Source organism: Geospiza fortis, unplaced genomic scaffold (genome assembly GCF_000277835.1).
Source record: "Geospiza fortis unplaced genomic scaffold, GeoFor_1.0 scaffold1, whole genome shotgun sequence".
NCBI classification, from domain to species: Eukaryota; Metazoa; Chordata; class Aves; order Passeriformes; family Thraupidae; genus Geospiza; species Geospiza fortis.
Genome location: NW_005054320.1, coordinates 5,762,108 through 5,776,317, shown reverse-complemented (window position 1 = coordinate 5,776,317; position 14,210 = coordinate 5,762,108). Strand labels below are relative to the sequence as shown.

At 39.4% G+C, this 14,210-nt stretch overlaps 1 protein-coding gene across 1 annotated transcript in view; it reads left to right on the top strand.

Annotated features, from left to right (window-relative positions):
* The window catches only part of GSK3B (glycogen synthase kinase 3 beta), a 158,425-nt gene that overhangs the window by 117,266 nt on the left and 26,949 nt on the right, over positions 1 to 14,210 (top strand). Inside the window, exon 9 of the mRNA XM_031056706.1 lies at positions 9,755 to 9,850. Coding sequence (XP_030912566.1) covers positions 9,755 to 9,850 — 96 coding nt within the window. The remainder of the gene's footprint in view (positions 1 to 9,754; positions 9,851 to 14,210) is intronic.

The window sequence follows — 14,210 nt, the reverse complement described above, 5'->3', positions numbered from 1 at the left end:
CATCCTCCAGTCAGCAGCTTTCCTCTGGAGATTCCATGTCTTGCACCTACTTCTCCTGTGACTTTCTTGATGTCTTCTTATTGCATTTCTGCCCAGTGTATGTCAAACTCAGTTTTTCCAAGTTGATTCAATTTGCTTAGGAAACACTAAAAAAAACTAGAGCTGTTTTCAGATGTAGGGCTCATGATGGTCCAAGTGACAATATTTTTAACTTTTGAGAAATGTCTTGGAGTGGTGTGCTGCCTTTTGCTACACTGCTGTTGTGACATGGGAAGGGGTGCACATCAGATGACCAGACCTCCTCAGGATTTTGTGTGATAACGTGTGGGGTTTGCCTTCGGACATTTCTGAAAAGTCCTGGTTTGTTTTTTAATGAATGTCTAAAATCCTGAAAAACTAAAGCTAATCAAAGAATCAGCAAGATTGAAAAAGACCTCTGACATCAAGTCCAACCAATGACCCAACTCTGCCATGTCAACTATACCATGGTGCTAAATGACACATCCAGTCTTTCCTTAAACCCCTCCAGGGACAGTGACTTCACTACCTCCCTGGGCTGTCCTTTTCAGTATCTAATCACCCTTTCTGTGAAGAAATGCCTTCTGATGTCCAGCCTAAACTTTCCCTGCTGTCCACAAGAAGAGCCCAACTTCCACCTGATTTTTTGTAAATAGAACTTTACATCATGGCGACTGTCCATGGCTTGATCAGAAATCTGAGGGTAGAGAGACCTTATTGGCAAAACTGTAGTGCTCTGCCCTACCATTGCTTTGATTTCACAATGTGAAAGTAAAATAATGAGGAGATAAATAGTCTCTTATTATTGACATGCTTGGCAAGCAGAAATTTGTGGTTTGGTTGAAAGTTTGCTAAGAAGCTGTTAACATCAGTTCTGCACGCCTGAAAAAAACATCAGTGAGCCAGTAATTTCATAGTACATGTATTCTCCAATTGTGGCACTTACTTGTTTGCACTTCAGTTGTATTGAAGCAGAGGAGTACTTCAGTAAAATTGCTGAAGTAAAATTTCAGTAAAATTGTACCATCTGTGGGGGTAACTTTTCTTGACTAACTCATAGTAGTGACAATATATAGTACTGGCAAACTGATGATATTTCTCAAGGCAGCTGAAGGAGTACTTAGTGTAAAGGGTATTTCAGTAAATTACAGATTGAAATTATAATGCTCACCCTCACAGAAACAAACTTCTGACAAATTTCTTTAAATACAGAAATGGGGATATTTAATGACCTTTCACACCTGTGTCATGCTGGGATTTTCTCATCTTCTGTTACGTATGTAGTCCACTACAGACAGAAGTGAAGTGAAGCAAAATGTGCTGAGGTGCAGTATGTTTTAGGAAAGTCTGGGGGAAAAATACTGTAAATCTTACAGCAGTAATCACAAAAAAGGATGTTCACTGAAACTTGAAGAAAATGTAATATAAAATGTGAGCCTGAAAGGGTGGGTACTGTGTTCTTCTGACAGTATTTGTTACCAATACAGCATATATTCTGAAGGCAAGACTGGAAAAGAAGCTGAGTGCAAACTGAAGAAATGGTTTGCTTTTCAGTGCCCTTCTCCCCCTAATCTTCTGTTGTGAAGTTTTTACAAAACTATTCAGAAAAGCCCTAGCAGAAGGTGAAGGTGGGAATACAGAGAAAAGTTGCAATTGAGACTGTTGTGTTCAAGATCGACAGCTGCGAGAAATTGTCTAGGAACAGGATAGCAAGGTGCTTCCCTTGTAACACTGTATCCACTTACAAGTATTTCTCATGGTAGGAGTAGAGGGGAAAAGTGTGTTTACCTAGAACTTTTCCTCATCTTTTGAAAATGGGGAAAAAGTAGAAAGTGAGGTCAATTTTTTTCCATTCTGCCAGCTGTTGGGAGGTATCTGTCCCATCTACTGTGTATGTTTTAAAAATGACCAATAATCGAATTAAGATTTGTTTAACTCTGCAAAGAAGACATGAAACATTCTGCTTTTAGCACTTCCAGAATGATGCTTAAATTCAACTCAGATTTGAAAGGATGGTATAAAAGAAGCAACCCATGTGAGTGAGTTTAAGTTTCATGGCCTCAGTATGGTTGAGGACATGCAATTCTGCAGCATAAAAATTATCAGAAATGCTAAATCTTGGCACAACGTGTAAAACGTGATGTGGTATAAAGTTTCCTTTAGGGTGGGATTCATTAAAAAAATTTGACAGATGGCATCCACCTCTTCCATTTGCTGCCACAGAAAATTAATATTTCAAGCTTTCATTGTAACGCAGGCTTATTTTAATGCTAGCTGGCTGTGGGAGGAGCAGAGCTGTGGGATCTGACAGTTGTAGAATAGCCGTGAGCTTGGTAGAAGCTTGCAGGCTGGGACCTGGGAGCTGCTCTTTGACTATCTGGGGTCCTGCTTTTCAGATAGCTTCATTGGAACTGTGTGTCTGAAACTTAGGGGCAGGGAAAATGGTGTATTTTAAACTTCCAAAAATGGGCTATAGTAAGAAGATACTTACCCACACGTTTGGAAATACGTCAGACTTTCATCCTTTCTATTTGATTGATTGCGCTGCAGGAAGAGGTCAGCTTAGAAGCTTTACTGCTTGTTCTTATCAATTCAAGATGATTGAATCACAGTTACACTTGAGGCATTTTTTTTGAGCCAAGATAAACTTTTCAGTTTTCTCTTCAGTTGCTTACTCAGCTATGATTATTCAGAGTTTATTTCACAACACAGCAAGTGAATGCTACACCTGGCTGTGAAGTTTTTTGCATTAGACTGGATAATGACTTCAAAATGCCATCACATTAAATTAGTTCTCCTTTCTCATGCAGTTCTTGATGACATCCTCTCTTTAGCTGTGTTCATGGTGATATATAAGTTGGCAGAGTTTGCCCTTCCTGCAGGCCATATGCTCAACATCCTCAGTCCCTTGCTGCATCACAAGCATTTTTGGCTTTTGACAGATTTTGAGACACTTTCAATAGGCTTAATGTAGTTTCATTTCAAGCAGTCTTGCAAGATCTTCTCCATATAGTTGCACCTGGAGTGTTTCCAGACCTACTGTGTATTTGCAAACTGCTCTGAAAAACTGTGCCCCTCTAGAACCACAGCATCACGTTCAATTGCATCAAAAGACAGTCCTCTTTTAAATTTTTTCCACTTGTTCCTATTTCTTTAAATATGGTCTTTCCACATGTTCTCAGTCTGACTGGGAAAGAGAGAACTTTGACCACTTACCCCTGACAAAATGATACTCAATATAAGGGAGTACTGTCTTGGAGCTCCATCTGAAGAAGCAGTTTAACCCAAGTACACTCTTCTTGAATACTTATGCTATTACAGGAGAGAAATCATGTGCTTTTTCCAAATTTTGATCGTGAATGGTGACTCTTACTTTTTTTTTTAACTTTTGCTTGCTATCCCAAATATTAGGTTGTCCCATCGCTGGGAATATCTCAAGTGGGTCACCCAATATACTCATTAAAATTCATGCCCCTACTGGCTTTCAAGTGACATCTTCTTCAGAAATGTGCTCAGTTTCTGAAACAGTCACAGTGGTGGTAGTGTGGATTTCATCAGTGATCCCATGAAGAAATTATGTACAATTAAACACTATGCCTCAGAGCAGTCTTGCAGCCTTGTACTTGATGGATTCTTCCAGCAGCCCAGGAGGGTGACAGTTGCCACTTCACTATTTAAAATCCACTATGCAAGTGGGACCCTGCTGAATACAGTTTGAAAGAAGGAGCACTTGGACCACAAGTGTGATTTTTCTTTGGGGTGCAGTCAGGACAGACTCCTTTGTAGATCTCCAGTCTCTTGTGCACAGCTTATAGTGCAGCAGTGGTGGATGGGAGGACTGTTCCCTGTGAAAGCTTGGGAGTTTGTTGGCACTCCTGGCATCACAAGCTCTACAGCATCCCAGAACCATCAAGGTAAAACTGGCTGGCATATGCTTTATGTACAGTACAGTTCCTGCAGACAGTGGTTAGTCTTTATTCCTCTTGCAGGAAGTGAATCTCAGAAGGGTGGTGGGTTTTTTCTAAGATAATTATCTTTCCAAAGTTTATGTTTAGTACCTTCCCATACTCTGCTCAAAAGTAGAAAAAAAAAAAGAATCTGTCAAAAGAACGAAGCAGCAGTAATTATCTGAGCAGCCCTGGGACATGGGGAGGACAGCATCAGCCAATCTGCCTGCTCTTTTCTTTACCGGAAATATTTTTTCCGTAGGCTGCTATTTAGAGTATGAGATGAATCAACCAACTTGTGAAAACTACAGGAAAGAAGTGGGGGTTACAGGGTGGGGGTGGTGTTTGCTTTGAGTTTTTTGGTTGCTACTGCACTGTGATTATTCCTTGCACCGAAACTGGCATTTCATGGTAATTTAAGAGGAATAATAAAATCTTCTCATAGTTCCCAGGGTAAGGGGGAGCTAGGGGGAAAAAATGTATGAAAAAGCAAGTTCAATAGTATCAGGAATCCTATTCATGTGTAACTTTTTGGGCTCTTGACAGTTTTACTGCGCCTAATGCTAAGTATAGACTGCAATTATAATATATGGCTCATGCTCAAATGTCAAGGTACTATTTTGGGCTCAGTTTTTGAAATAAAACAAATCCAGTCAGAGTAGTTAATGGGCAGAGAGGAGCCTTCTCTTCCGGGAGAGTAAGCCATAGGAGAGTATTTCATTTTATTGGATGTGGTCCTGTGCTGATGATCTGCCTGTGTGTCTGACATGGGCTTTCACATGGATTCTGTCCTCAGCCCTGAGGGAAGGCTCCTAGCATTTTTTTCCCTGATGTCCCCCCACATCACAACTTGGCTGTTCCTGTGCCTCAGTTAATTCATCACTTCCAGTACTTGCAGGCAGGCAGTATAAAAAGTTGATGGGCAATTATATTCATGTCAGCGGTGACAATGGGTTTCTTCCTATTCCTGATGTATAGCTCCTTTCGTGTTATGAATAGAAAAAATATCTATATTTAGTTGGCTTTCATTGTTTGGCAAGAAAGTGTTTTTGAAAGGAAGTGTATATAAAGTGGGTACGTTTATTTTACTTTCTACCACAGACCTCATGAAGTATTGTCTCAAGCTGTGTTAACTGCTTGAGATGCTACACTGAGTTTTTTAAATAACTATTGGCACACCTCTCACAACTTTCTGAAGAGGTGCAGTCATGTTTGCAGAAGTATTAATTATGCCATCTGGTAAACCAAAAACATCAGACTTTAAGGAATACACTTCCTCATAAACTTGCACAGTTTTCCCAGGGAAGACCACTATACTATTGCAGCCATGGCTTTCTAGAGGTTTCTGATTTGAATTATCACATTCTCCCCACTCTAGTTCAGTTACTACCAGCTGGAGCTTCTGAACCCTTGGTTCTAACCAAGGTCCCTGTGCTTCTAGCTGATTACATTTTGGCAAATGTTCAGCAGTAACAATGGTTGTCATAAAGGGCCTTTTATTCCACTGGGATTTGTTGAAACTCTTGCAGTTTTCCTTTTCCTCTGCTGTTGCAATAGTGTGGGTTTGGTCATAAATGACTCAGCGCAGTTTTGCATAGTGAAGCAGGTGTGGGCAGCAGCTGTCTTGGTACTGAGGTGTAACTGAAGTGTCTTTTGGAGCTGAATAATCCATCTTTTCCTCCTAAAAAGTTGATTGTAAGAACATAAACTGAAAATCTTTATTTAAGTTCAGGGCTTATTTCAGGTTCATAAGTTCCCGTTCTTGTTTGGTAGGGATGACATTCTTGTGAGCCTTTCTTTATTGTAGCTTTTCTTTAACTGCAGGAGATACATACCGTCACCCTACCTTCATGAACCCTGTTTGTGGAATAAAAATGTTTTGGGGACCTTCATCCTTTACAGATTAATGTCAAGGAAAAAAACTTGACAGAATATACTGTGAAACCTGTTGTGTTCAGTTTTTGTCTTAAGAGAATCAGAGCAGTGTCCACGTCTCAGCAAGTGTATTCTTTACTTAATCTTAGTAGATAATGCTTCTTTATTTTTATTTAAGAGATGATGATAATGACAAGTGGTAATGAAGAGAAAAACTAGTTGACTTGGCATCTTGACTTGCAGGAAGATGCTTTGTATTCTCACATTGACCTCCCCTTCATTCATCTGAAAGTTGTCTTCATTCTAGTTATAGTTGATTCCATCAGACAACTGCATTTTTATTATACTACATACTTTGGTTCTCTTTTTGTTTTTCAAGTGTTAAATAGAAAAAACAAATTCAACTTTTTCCTTGATAAAATCACTTTCCATAAGATTCCTCAGGAATTAGAATAGTATGTGCTAATCTGCATTGACCTGAATCATTCAGTATTGGACTCTGTATTTCTCTGATTTTTCCAAGGTTGGTGGGGATTTTACCAGTGTACAGAGTATGTGAAGGGAGGGTTCAAAGAGGGAGCCACCCTCTCTTTTTTGGCATCCCATGACAGGACAAGAAGAATGGGCACAAATTAAAACACATGAAATTCAATCTGAATGTGAACCAGCTGTTTCATGGAGTAATTCTGCCAAAAATAAGCACAGTAATTCATGCTTCTTCCTCAAAAGAAGAATTTTGACCAATTTTTTGCAGCAGCTTAAGTGATTGCTGTTACCAAGGTTACTTGAAAGTATTCCTAATATACTGAAAATTCAGTATAAATCAGTGAGGTACAGTTTCAAATCATGTAGCAAACAGAATTGGTATGCTGGGAGGTGAGGAGAGATCCACTACAGGACCTCTTCAAGATAAGTCAAGTACTGTACAGTTTTACAGTTTATCACTTTATTCATCCCACTGTTCTAATTTGTAACTTGAATTTGACACAGTCTTCAAAATGTCTGTTCTTCCTTCCAGACTACTTCTCTTTTCAGTTTTTAGTTCGATTTTGGGGTGTGTTGTTTTGTGGTTGGGTTTTTTTTTTCCTTTAATCCGCTGTCAGTACAAATTGGAAGCGCAGTCTGGTTTTACAGTCTCAAGAGAACAGAGTAAATATAAATACACTGTGTAGTCACTTTTCCTTTTGTACAGTTATTTTATGTGTCAAAGGCTGCTTGCTATGTAGCTGAAAGGTCAGACAATCCCTTCTTTCAGCTACCATGATCCCTCTTCAGTACCTTCTTTTCTAAGCATTTGTGAAACCTGAAGTGCTGTTGTTTAGTGCTGTTGTTGCCTGTGCTTGAGCTTAGGAGTTGCCCTCTCCCATCATCTGGAGTTACAGCTGTGCTTTTAGTGAAATGCTTGAATAGGCATTGTCTGTGGGCTCTTCCATGAAATTGGCCTTGCTTATCTAATCTGAGTTATCTGATGCTATAGGTGGTCTTTAAATATACTTGCACTGTGTAGGCTCCTGTTCTGAGCAGCCTTGGCAACCAAGCGAATTTGATATATTTGGGCTAAATTTAAAATAAATCTACTTGCTGCTTCTTAGAAAAGCTATTGAAGGAATTTTTTGAGGAGAAAAAGGGTAAAGAAGGTAAACATGCTTTTAAAAAAGTATTGTTTATACTAGGGAGGCACGAAAACTTAGCTTTTAGAAAACATGAGAGAGCAATAGAAGGTGCCCATCATTTTTTCAGAAAGTTAATTTAAGTAATCAAAAAAACTTCCAAGGTTTTAAAAATCACTTTTATCCCGAATTGAGATGAAAATAGTATTTAGGGGTGGGAAATCCCTTCATTTTTTAGAACAGGAAAGGTTTGAGAGTGATGGTCATCAAAGCTTTGAGAGCAGCACTATCCTGGCAGGGCTGGCAGCTGGATGGCTGATGCTCTTCTGGGTGCCAGACAGAAAAACAGCGGGGAAAGGGCACATTTTCCTTTCAATTCTTTTCTCCTTTGAAACTTGAGCAAAATATATGGAATCTGCACACATTCTCCTTTTTTACCCCCTAAGCAAAACTAGTATTTTCAGACACTCCCAAAAAAATCTGCTGACATTTCTGAGAGTAACCCTTGGCTTTTAGAATTAGGTGGGTTTTAAATCGTCATGAGCAATGTGATCTACAAAACATTATTGTTCATTTTATACAATTTGTTAGTCAAATTTGTTATCCAAGGAGCAACGTCTGAACAAGTTGCAGAGTTTATTTCCTCTGCTGCTGCTCTTTATTTAAAAGGTTGCTTTGTGGATAGGATATTTTTGTGTTTTGCAACTCTTAAATAGCAAAGAGATACCAAGTTTTGTTCATAATACCTGATGGTAGTTTCTCTGCTCCACAAATTACTCAAACAGCAGTTACCTTGCTCTTTTACCTCCTTACCTGACTTTCTGGAGTGCATTTTTGTAATTTCCATTCTTCTAACAGAATGAAAATGTACACAGATACCAGAATTTGTAACCAGATATTTCTTTATCAAGCAGCAAGGTAGAGTGCCAGCATGGTGTGATCATTTGTTGCCTGATGGTGACAGTGCAGTCTGATGAGATGAGGTGATAACATTACACTAAGATGTGTGGAGGGGTTTGTCATGGGGCCAAAATAGTGCCACTACAGGTTTCGTATGGACGAGCCTGAGCCCAGCACAGAGGAGCCACTCCTGCCTTCTGCCATCTCCCCTTCTCTCAGCAGAGCAAAGAGGTGCCCAGAACTGGGTGCAAGCAGAAAACAGTGGGATTTCTTGCAGATACTTTGCAGTTTTCATATATAGCTAGAAGACAATGGCTCTCTCACATTTGGTGCTAATTGAAAAGAAAGCACTCATGCCATATTGTCAGGCTTATTCCCTCAAGACATTTCTGAAATCCTTTCAAAATGTACCCACCCCTTCAAAGAGAAATGCAGTTGTTTATTTCTCGTAAAACTAATTTGCATCCATAAATAACATTGTGCAGATTCTGGGAATGAGAAATAAAGCTTGGTGAAGGTAAACCACAGGTGGTATGCCTTTCAGATACTTCCAAGTTAGATTTAAGCTAAGTCTGTCCTCCATGTGGAAACACTGAGATGAGGAAGCACCGCCCAAAGCCGCACGGTTTTATTTGTGGGGAGAGCAGGAGATGCTCAGCAGTAAATGGCTGATCTTTTAATCTTGTCGGAGGACTGCTGTTTGTGACTTGTAAAATGCAGTCTGTGCTATTTGTCTGATCCTTAATCAACCATATGCAGTGAACTGCAATCCCTGAATGTGTTTGGTACTACTGTTTTATATAAACCTAATGAAAGTGAACTCTCTACCGCACCAAAATATTGCTAAGTTTGAGAGAGATGCTGTAATTTTGTGAAAAACTCTATAAGATTTGGACAAATTTTTGACACTGGGCTTGGAACATGAACTGAATTGCCCACAAGAGACCACTGATGTTGGAGTAAGGGCCACAAAGGTGATTAAGGCCCTGGAGCATCTGTCACATGAGGAGAGCTTGCAAGAGCTGGCACTGTTCAGCCTGAAGCAGAGAAGGCTTGGCCAGGGATGAGGGATCTTGTCAGTGTGTGTAAAAAGCCTTGTGGTGTGAGGGAATGAAGAGACAACCAGGCTCTTCTTAGTGTTGCCCACTGGCTGGGCAAGTGGCAGCAGCACAGAGTACAACACATTTTTTACTCTGGACAGTGGTCAGACTGGAGAAGGGTGCCCAGAGAGAGGACTTCTTTCTCCTGGGTGCAAAAGTTTTGTTGTCTTGTTCTCAGCACTATATTAACTTACTAGTTACATAGATTGACTTCAGTTGTCTCAATGTCTGATAGGTTATACTGCAGTCCTAATTCCATATGAAGCATATCTAAACAATTTGCCTTTTTCTTTCTCCCTTATAGGTTCTGGGAACGCCTACAAGGGAGCAAATTAGAGAAATGAACCCAAACTATACTGAATTCAAATTTCCTCAGATTAAGGCACATCCATGGACTAAGGTGAGTCTATATGATCTGAATAATAAAGACGTGGGCTGAAAGTAAAAATTCAAGTTGTTCAGTTTGTTCAGTGATTTGGTGGCTTTCAGTCTAAACTGGGTGCCTTTAACTAAGCTGGGGACCTGCAAACTTTTTATGTAGCTGAGGAGAAGGAGATATTGAAGCAGTACATTGTAATATCTGTGGGGTTTTTTTTGTTCTGTTTTGTTTTTTGATCATGGTGTGTGTGTTAGTAGCAGATTGCAATATGCTGCATACTATCATGGTATCAGCTGATACGTGCAAAAGTCACATAGAAATGAGGAAAATGTTCCAATATGTATGTTGCACTTTTGTAGTGCTGTTAAATAGTGTGATGAGGGCTGAGAGTCACTTTCTTAAATGCTTCTCTCATAGATAATATTCTGTTTGTACTTCTGTAGGTGTGCTGTTGAGTGGAGATGTTTTTTCTTGGAGTTACTTCTTAAGATTTCTTGTTATCCAGCTTTCATAGGGAAACACCAATGCAGTACACACAGGCAATTCTATGACCTCCACGGTCAAAGAGGAAACTTCTAGTCGTGAAATAAATACATTGCTGCACAATTAATTGGTCTTCCACATATCAAGCAATGATGAATATTTGACTTCAGACAGAGTAACAATCATTTAGTCAAACTCTTGGGTGTGGAATATGTTAATACTGAGTCTCAAACAATTGAACCTGGGTAGTTAACATTTCCTCTGGCTGCTTGAGAATGTCTGTTATGTCACAGTGTATTTCCATCCTATGTCAGCACTCAGGTGTCCTTCTGCTAAGAAGGTAATATCTGTGTGTGGAAGGGTTGCATGCCTAGCTAAGCACATGTCCAGGGCAGATTATTTTCAAATACTCTATGGCAGTAGAAACATTGAATAAATTAATTAGAGGTAATTGATAGCAGGCCATATATCAGAGGTACATGGCAGAGTAGTACTATACATCACTGTTCTTGTGATAGATTCTCCAATGAGTTATGTACCTTTTCCCCACTAATCCATGGTTTGTGTTTCCATCTCAGAGTTACTTTCTGTGTGTTGGTTAAGTGATGTGTAATAGTATGGGAGGTTAGTAAATCCAGCAAGGCTTTTTAATATCTTATGTGACTGAGGGAAAAAATTAGAGCAGATGAAGTCCCTGGGAGTGATTTCTTCAGTTGTGAATTTTATCCTGGCAAAAGTCACATGAATAAGCCCAAAAGTCTTGTAGCACTGAATATTAGGTTCGCATCTGGATTCTTGCATTGAAGGCGTTTAGATTAGGGGAGGTTAAATTAATATACAGTGGAGTAGAAGTGCAGAGATGTACTGTAGGACATGGAGTTGAGTTACATAGTTAGTTGAAATGCTTATCTTAGTCTTATAAATCATCTGTATGCACTTGATGGTCTCTTAGAACACAACTTTTAGCAAATGGAAGCTTCACGAAAAGACTGAACCCCCATTCTATTTATAAAGAATGGGGGTTTTTCTGTTGTAGTAGAGGATCACAGGTGAAATTAAGAAGTGAGGTAAGCTTACCAGAAGATCAAATTTGCATTCTCCATTAGGTCACAATTAGTTTTGGAGAGTTGTGCTTGCAGCATAGCTTCTCATTCTCAAATCATTCTGCGCACAGGCCTTCCTGATGTCAGCTGGGTGTCTAAATCTAACATTTAGACCAGTTTATTGCAAATGGGTTACATGAGACTTTATCTGTGAGATCTGTACTTATTATACAAATGCTAAATTTAAAAAATGGATTACCCAGCATGATGCTGGTAATGATGCTTTATCTTCTTATCTTCTCGGTGTATTACTTCTCAAGATCCTTTCCTTTCAGCGATTTGTGCATGTTGAGCCATGATAGATTTAAGTAGTAGTATTACATAGAATTGGTTCTTCTTACCCAGTTGTATTGATATAACATCTGATGAGATGTCAGTGGGCATAGGCAATCTTCTCAGAGCTTCTCTATCTTAGACTTTAATAGTGACAGAAACCTCGTCAGAGCTTTGGCTTTGCGAAAACAGGAGTGACTGAAGAAGAGAAAGTGATAATGTTGTTGGTTGGTTTTGTTCTTTTGTTACAACTGTGTATGTAACTAGACTGCTGCAGCTAGTTGCCAACAGGACTTGAACTTGCAGCTTCAGAAGCACAAATCTTTGCCATCTAAGCTGAAGAATTATTGAAGATGACAATAGGCAGAAGGTGGCTATTTTTGTTGAGTAGTTATGACCAGAGGACTCGGCAGACAGAAGGATGTTTTGTATATATGAAATAACTTCTAGGCAGTTACTTTCAACGTGTTTGAAAGAGAACTACTGAGAATATGGTCACTCCCTGCTGTAATCTCTTAGACACAAGAGCATTCTCCTTGTTTTGTGCTGTGTAATAGGACATGGGTATTAGTCAAAGTTGGGTTTGTAGGCCCTGGCTGGAGTTAGTTTCATGCAGTTGAGGTGCCCAGTGCATGTTTCTGTGGAGTCTGAAACTGGTTGTTTCCAGTGTCTATACAAAAATAAGGTCTTGTTTTCAGGGGACCTCCTCAGTCTGCAAAAGTGTGCATAGATGGTAATTAAGAATTTTCTTTAGAAGCTGTAGTATCTGTAGGTTGCATCTGAAATTCTGTGGTGCTGATTTAAATAGGCTATATCTGGTTCTGGTCTGCTCTCTTAGGCATTTCTGAGAGGCACAGATATGTTGCTTTCCTATTCAGTATTGCTGTGATGATGTGTAATCTGCTCACACTTACTGGTACCTACTTGTGAAGAATGGTGGCTGGTGCTATAGTGCAATGTAAAATATTCTAGGTTTTTTAAAGAGACAGAGAAATTGTTTAATTCTGAAGACAGACAAATCTATGAAGGAATATTGTTTTTCAGATTCAATACATTTTGGACTAAAATTGGAGTTTTGAGCACAAGTTTTACAGATGTTTGAACCCTAACTTCATAGATTAATCTTAGCTTTTCAGTAGAAATGGATTGGTATTATCCTAACACAGTATTGATACATTCCTTCTTAAATTATGAGAGAAGTCTAACTAACACTCCAAAAAATACTTTTCTGTGCTGCAGCAATAGTACAAGTTTGCAGAGCAAAACTGTTCTCAGACTGATTTTTCAATTTGTTGATAATTTGAGATTGAAGTAAATTTGTAACTTAAGAGTTGGAATCTCCCCTTATAAAATTTACAGAGGCTGTCTCTTGTCTCCAGGATAGTTTTGTGTAGGCCAAATGTGTGTGTGTTTTTATATCAGTTTACATACGTGAGGCACCTAATGATGGAAGTTCAACATGTCCCTGGCTAGCCAAAGAAAAGAGAATCTGAACTTTCCAGGAATGTCTCAAACCATTCTTCAGAAACAGGGCTTCCCTCTTTTCCTCTGTCACCTATCCCTACAACCCCAGCTTCAACAGGAGGAATCCAAGATATTTTGGTGCTTTGGCAGGGGGGTCCTTTTCAGAGTACCAGTGTGTTTAGTAACTTAAATGTTCTTTTCATCCAAATCTCCCTTTATCTTCACTTTGTATAGACTGTTTTGTATTCATGGAGGTGCCTTTCTGCTTTGGTCTGTGTAGTAAGTGGCATCCTGTTAAAAGAGAAGCAGTGTTTTGCAGGGGTATGAATGTGGCTGGCTTAAAACAGTCAGAAAATAATAGGTGGGCTTTTAAGCACACAGTCATGTCTTCAGGTATATCTTGGGTTGGAAAACCAGTCCATTTTTTCCAATTTTTCAGCTCATAAAATAAAAGTTACTACCCTTTCTGGAGATTTGCTGCTGTTGTTTTTACTGGGTCGTATTTTTGGTTCTGTGTCTTTCAGCCACTTCGATCCCTTGCCTTCTTTCTTCTCAGTAGTGCAGTGTGATCTGTGCTACTAATCTTTATACTTGTTTCTGTTCTTCTGACTAAGCTTCATCTATACCATATAACTCTGTGACTGGAAAGCCTAGAAGGAAATCCAGGATCAAGTGCAAGGCTGTAAATCACAGGGCTGTTGAAGTTCAGCTCTGGTGATTAGTTTTCTATGAATCTTTTGGCCCTTTTGGAAGGGGGCAGGGACAGTGGGACAGCCAACAAAAGGTCTAAAGGCATTCTTCATAAGCTGGTGGTAGATTGGTGTTACTTACTGTGGCCCCATTACAGCTGCCCTTTATCCTGGCATTACTCAGATGCTACCTTTAGGTCTCAGATCCCTGCAGGAATGAAAAACAAAGGCAGTGCTGTGATAACTTCCAGAAATATATAAAATGTCCAACTGTGACAATCTGCCTTTCCTCTTGCATCTAGCTAGTAAAGGATCTTATTAAGATTGTAGTAAATAGAATTATGTAGTTTAGGCCCTTTCTGTGTAGGG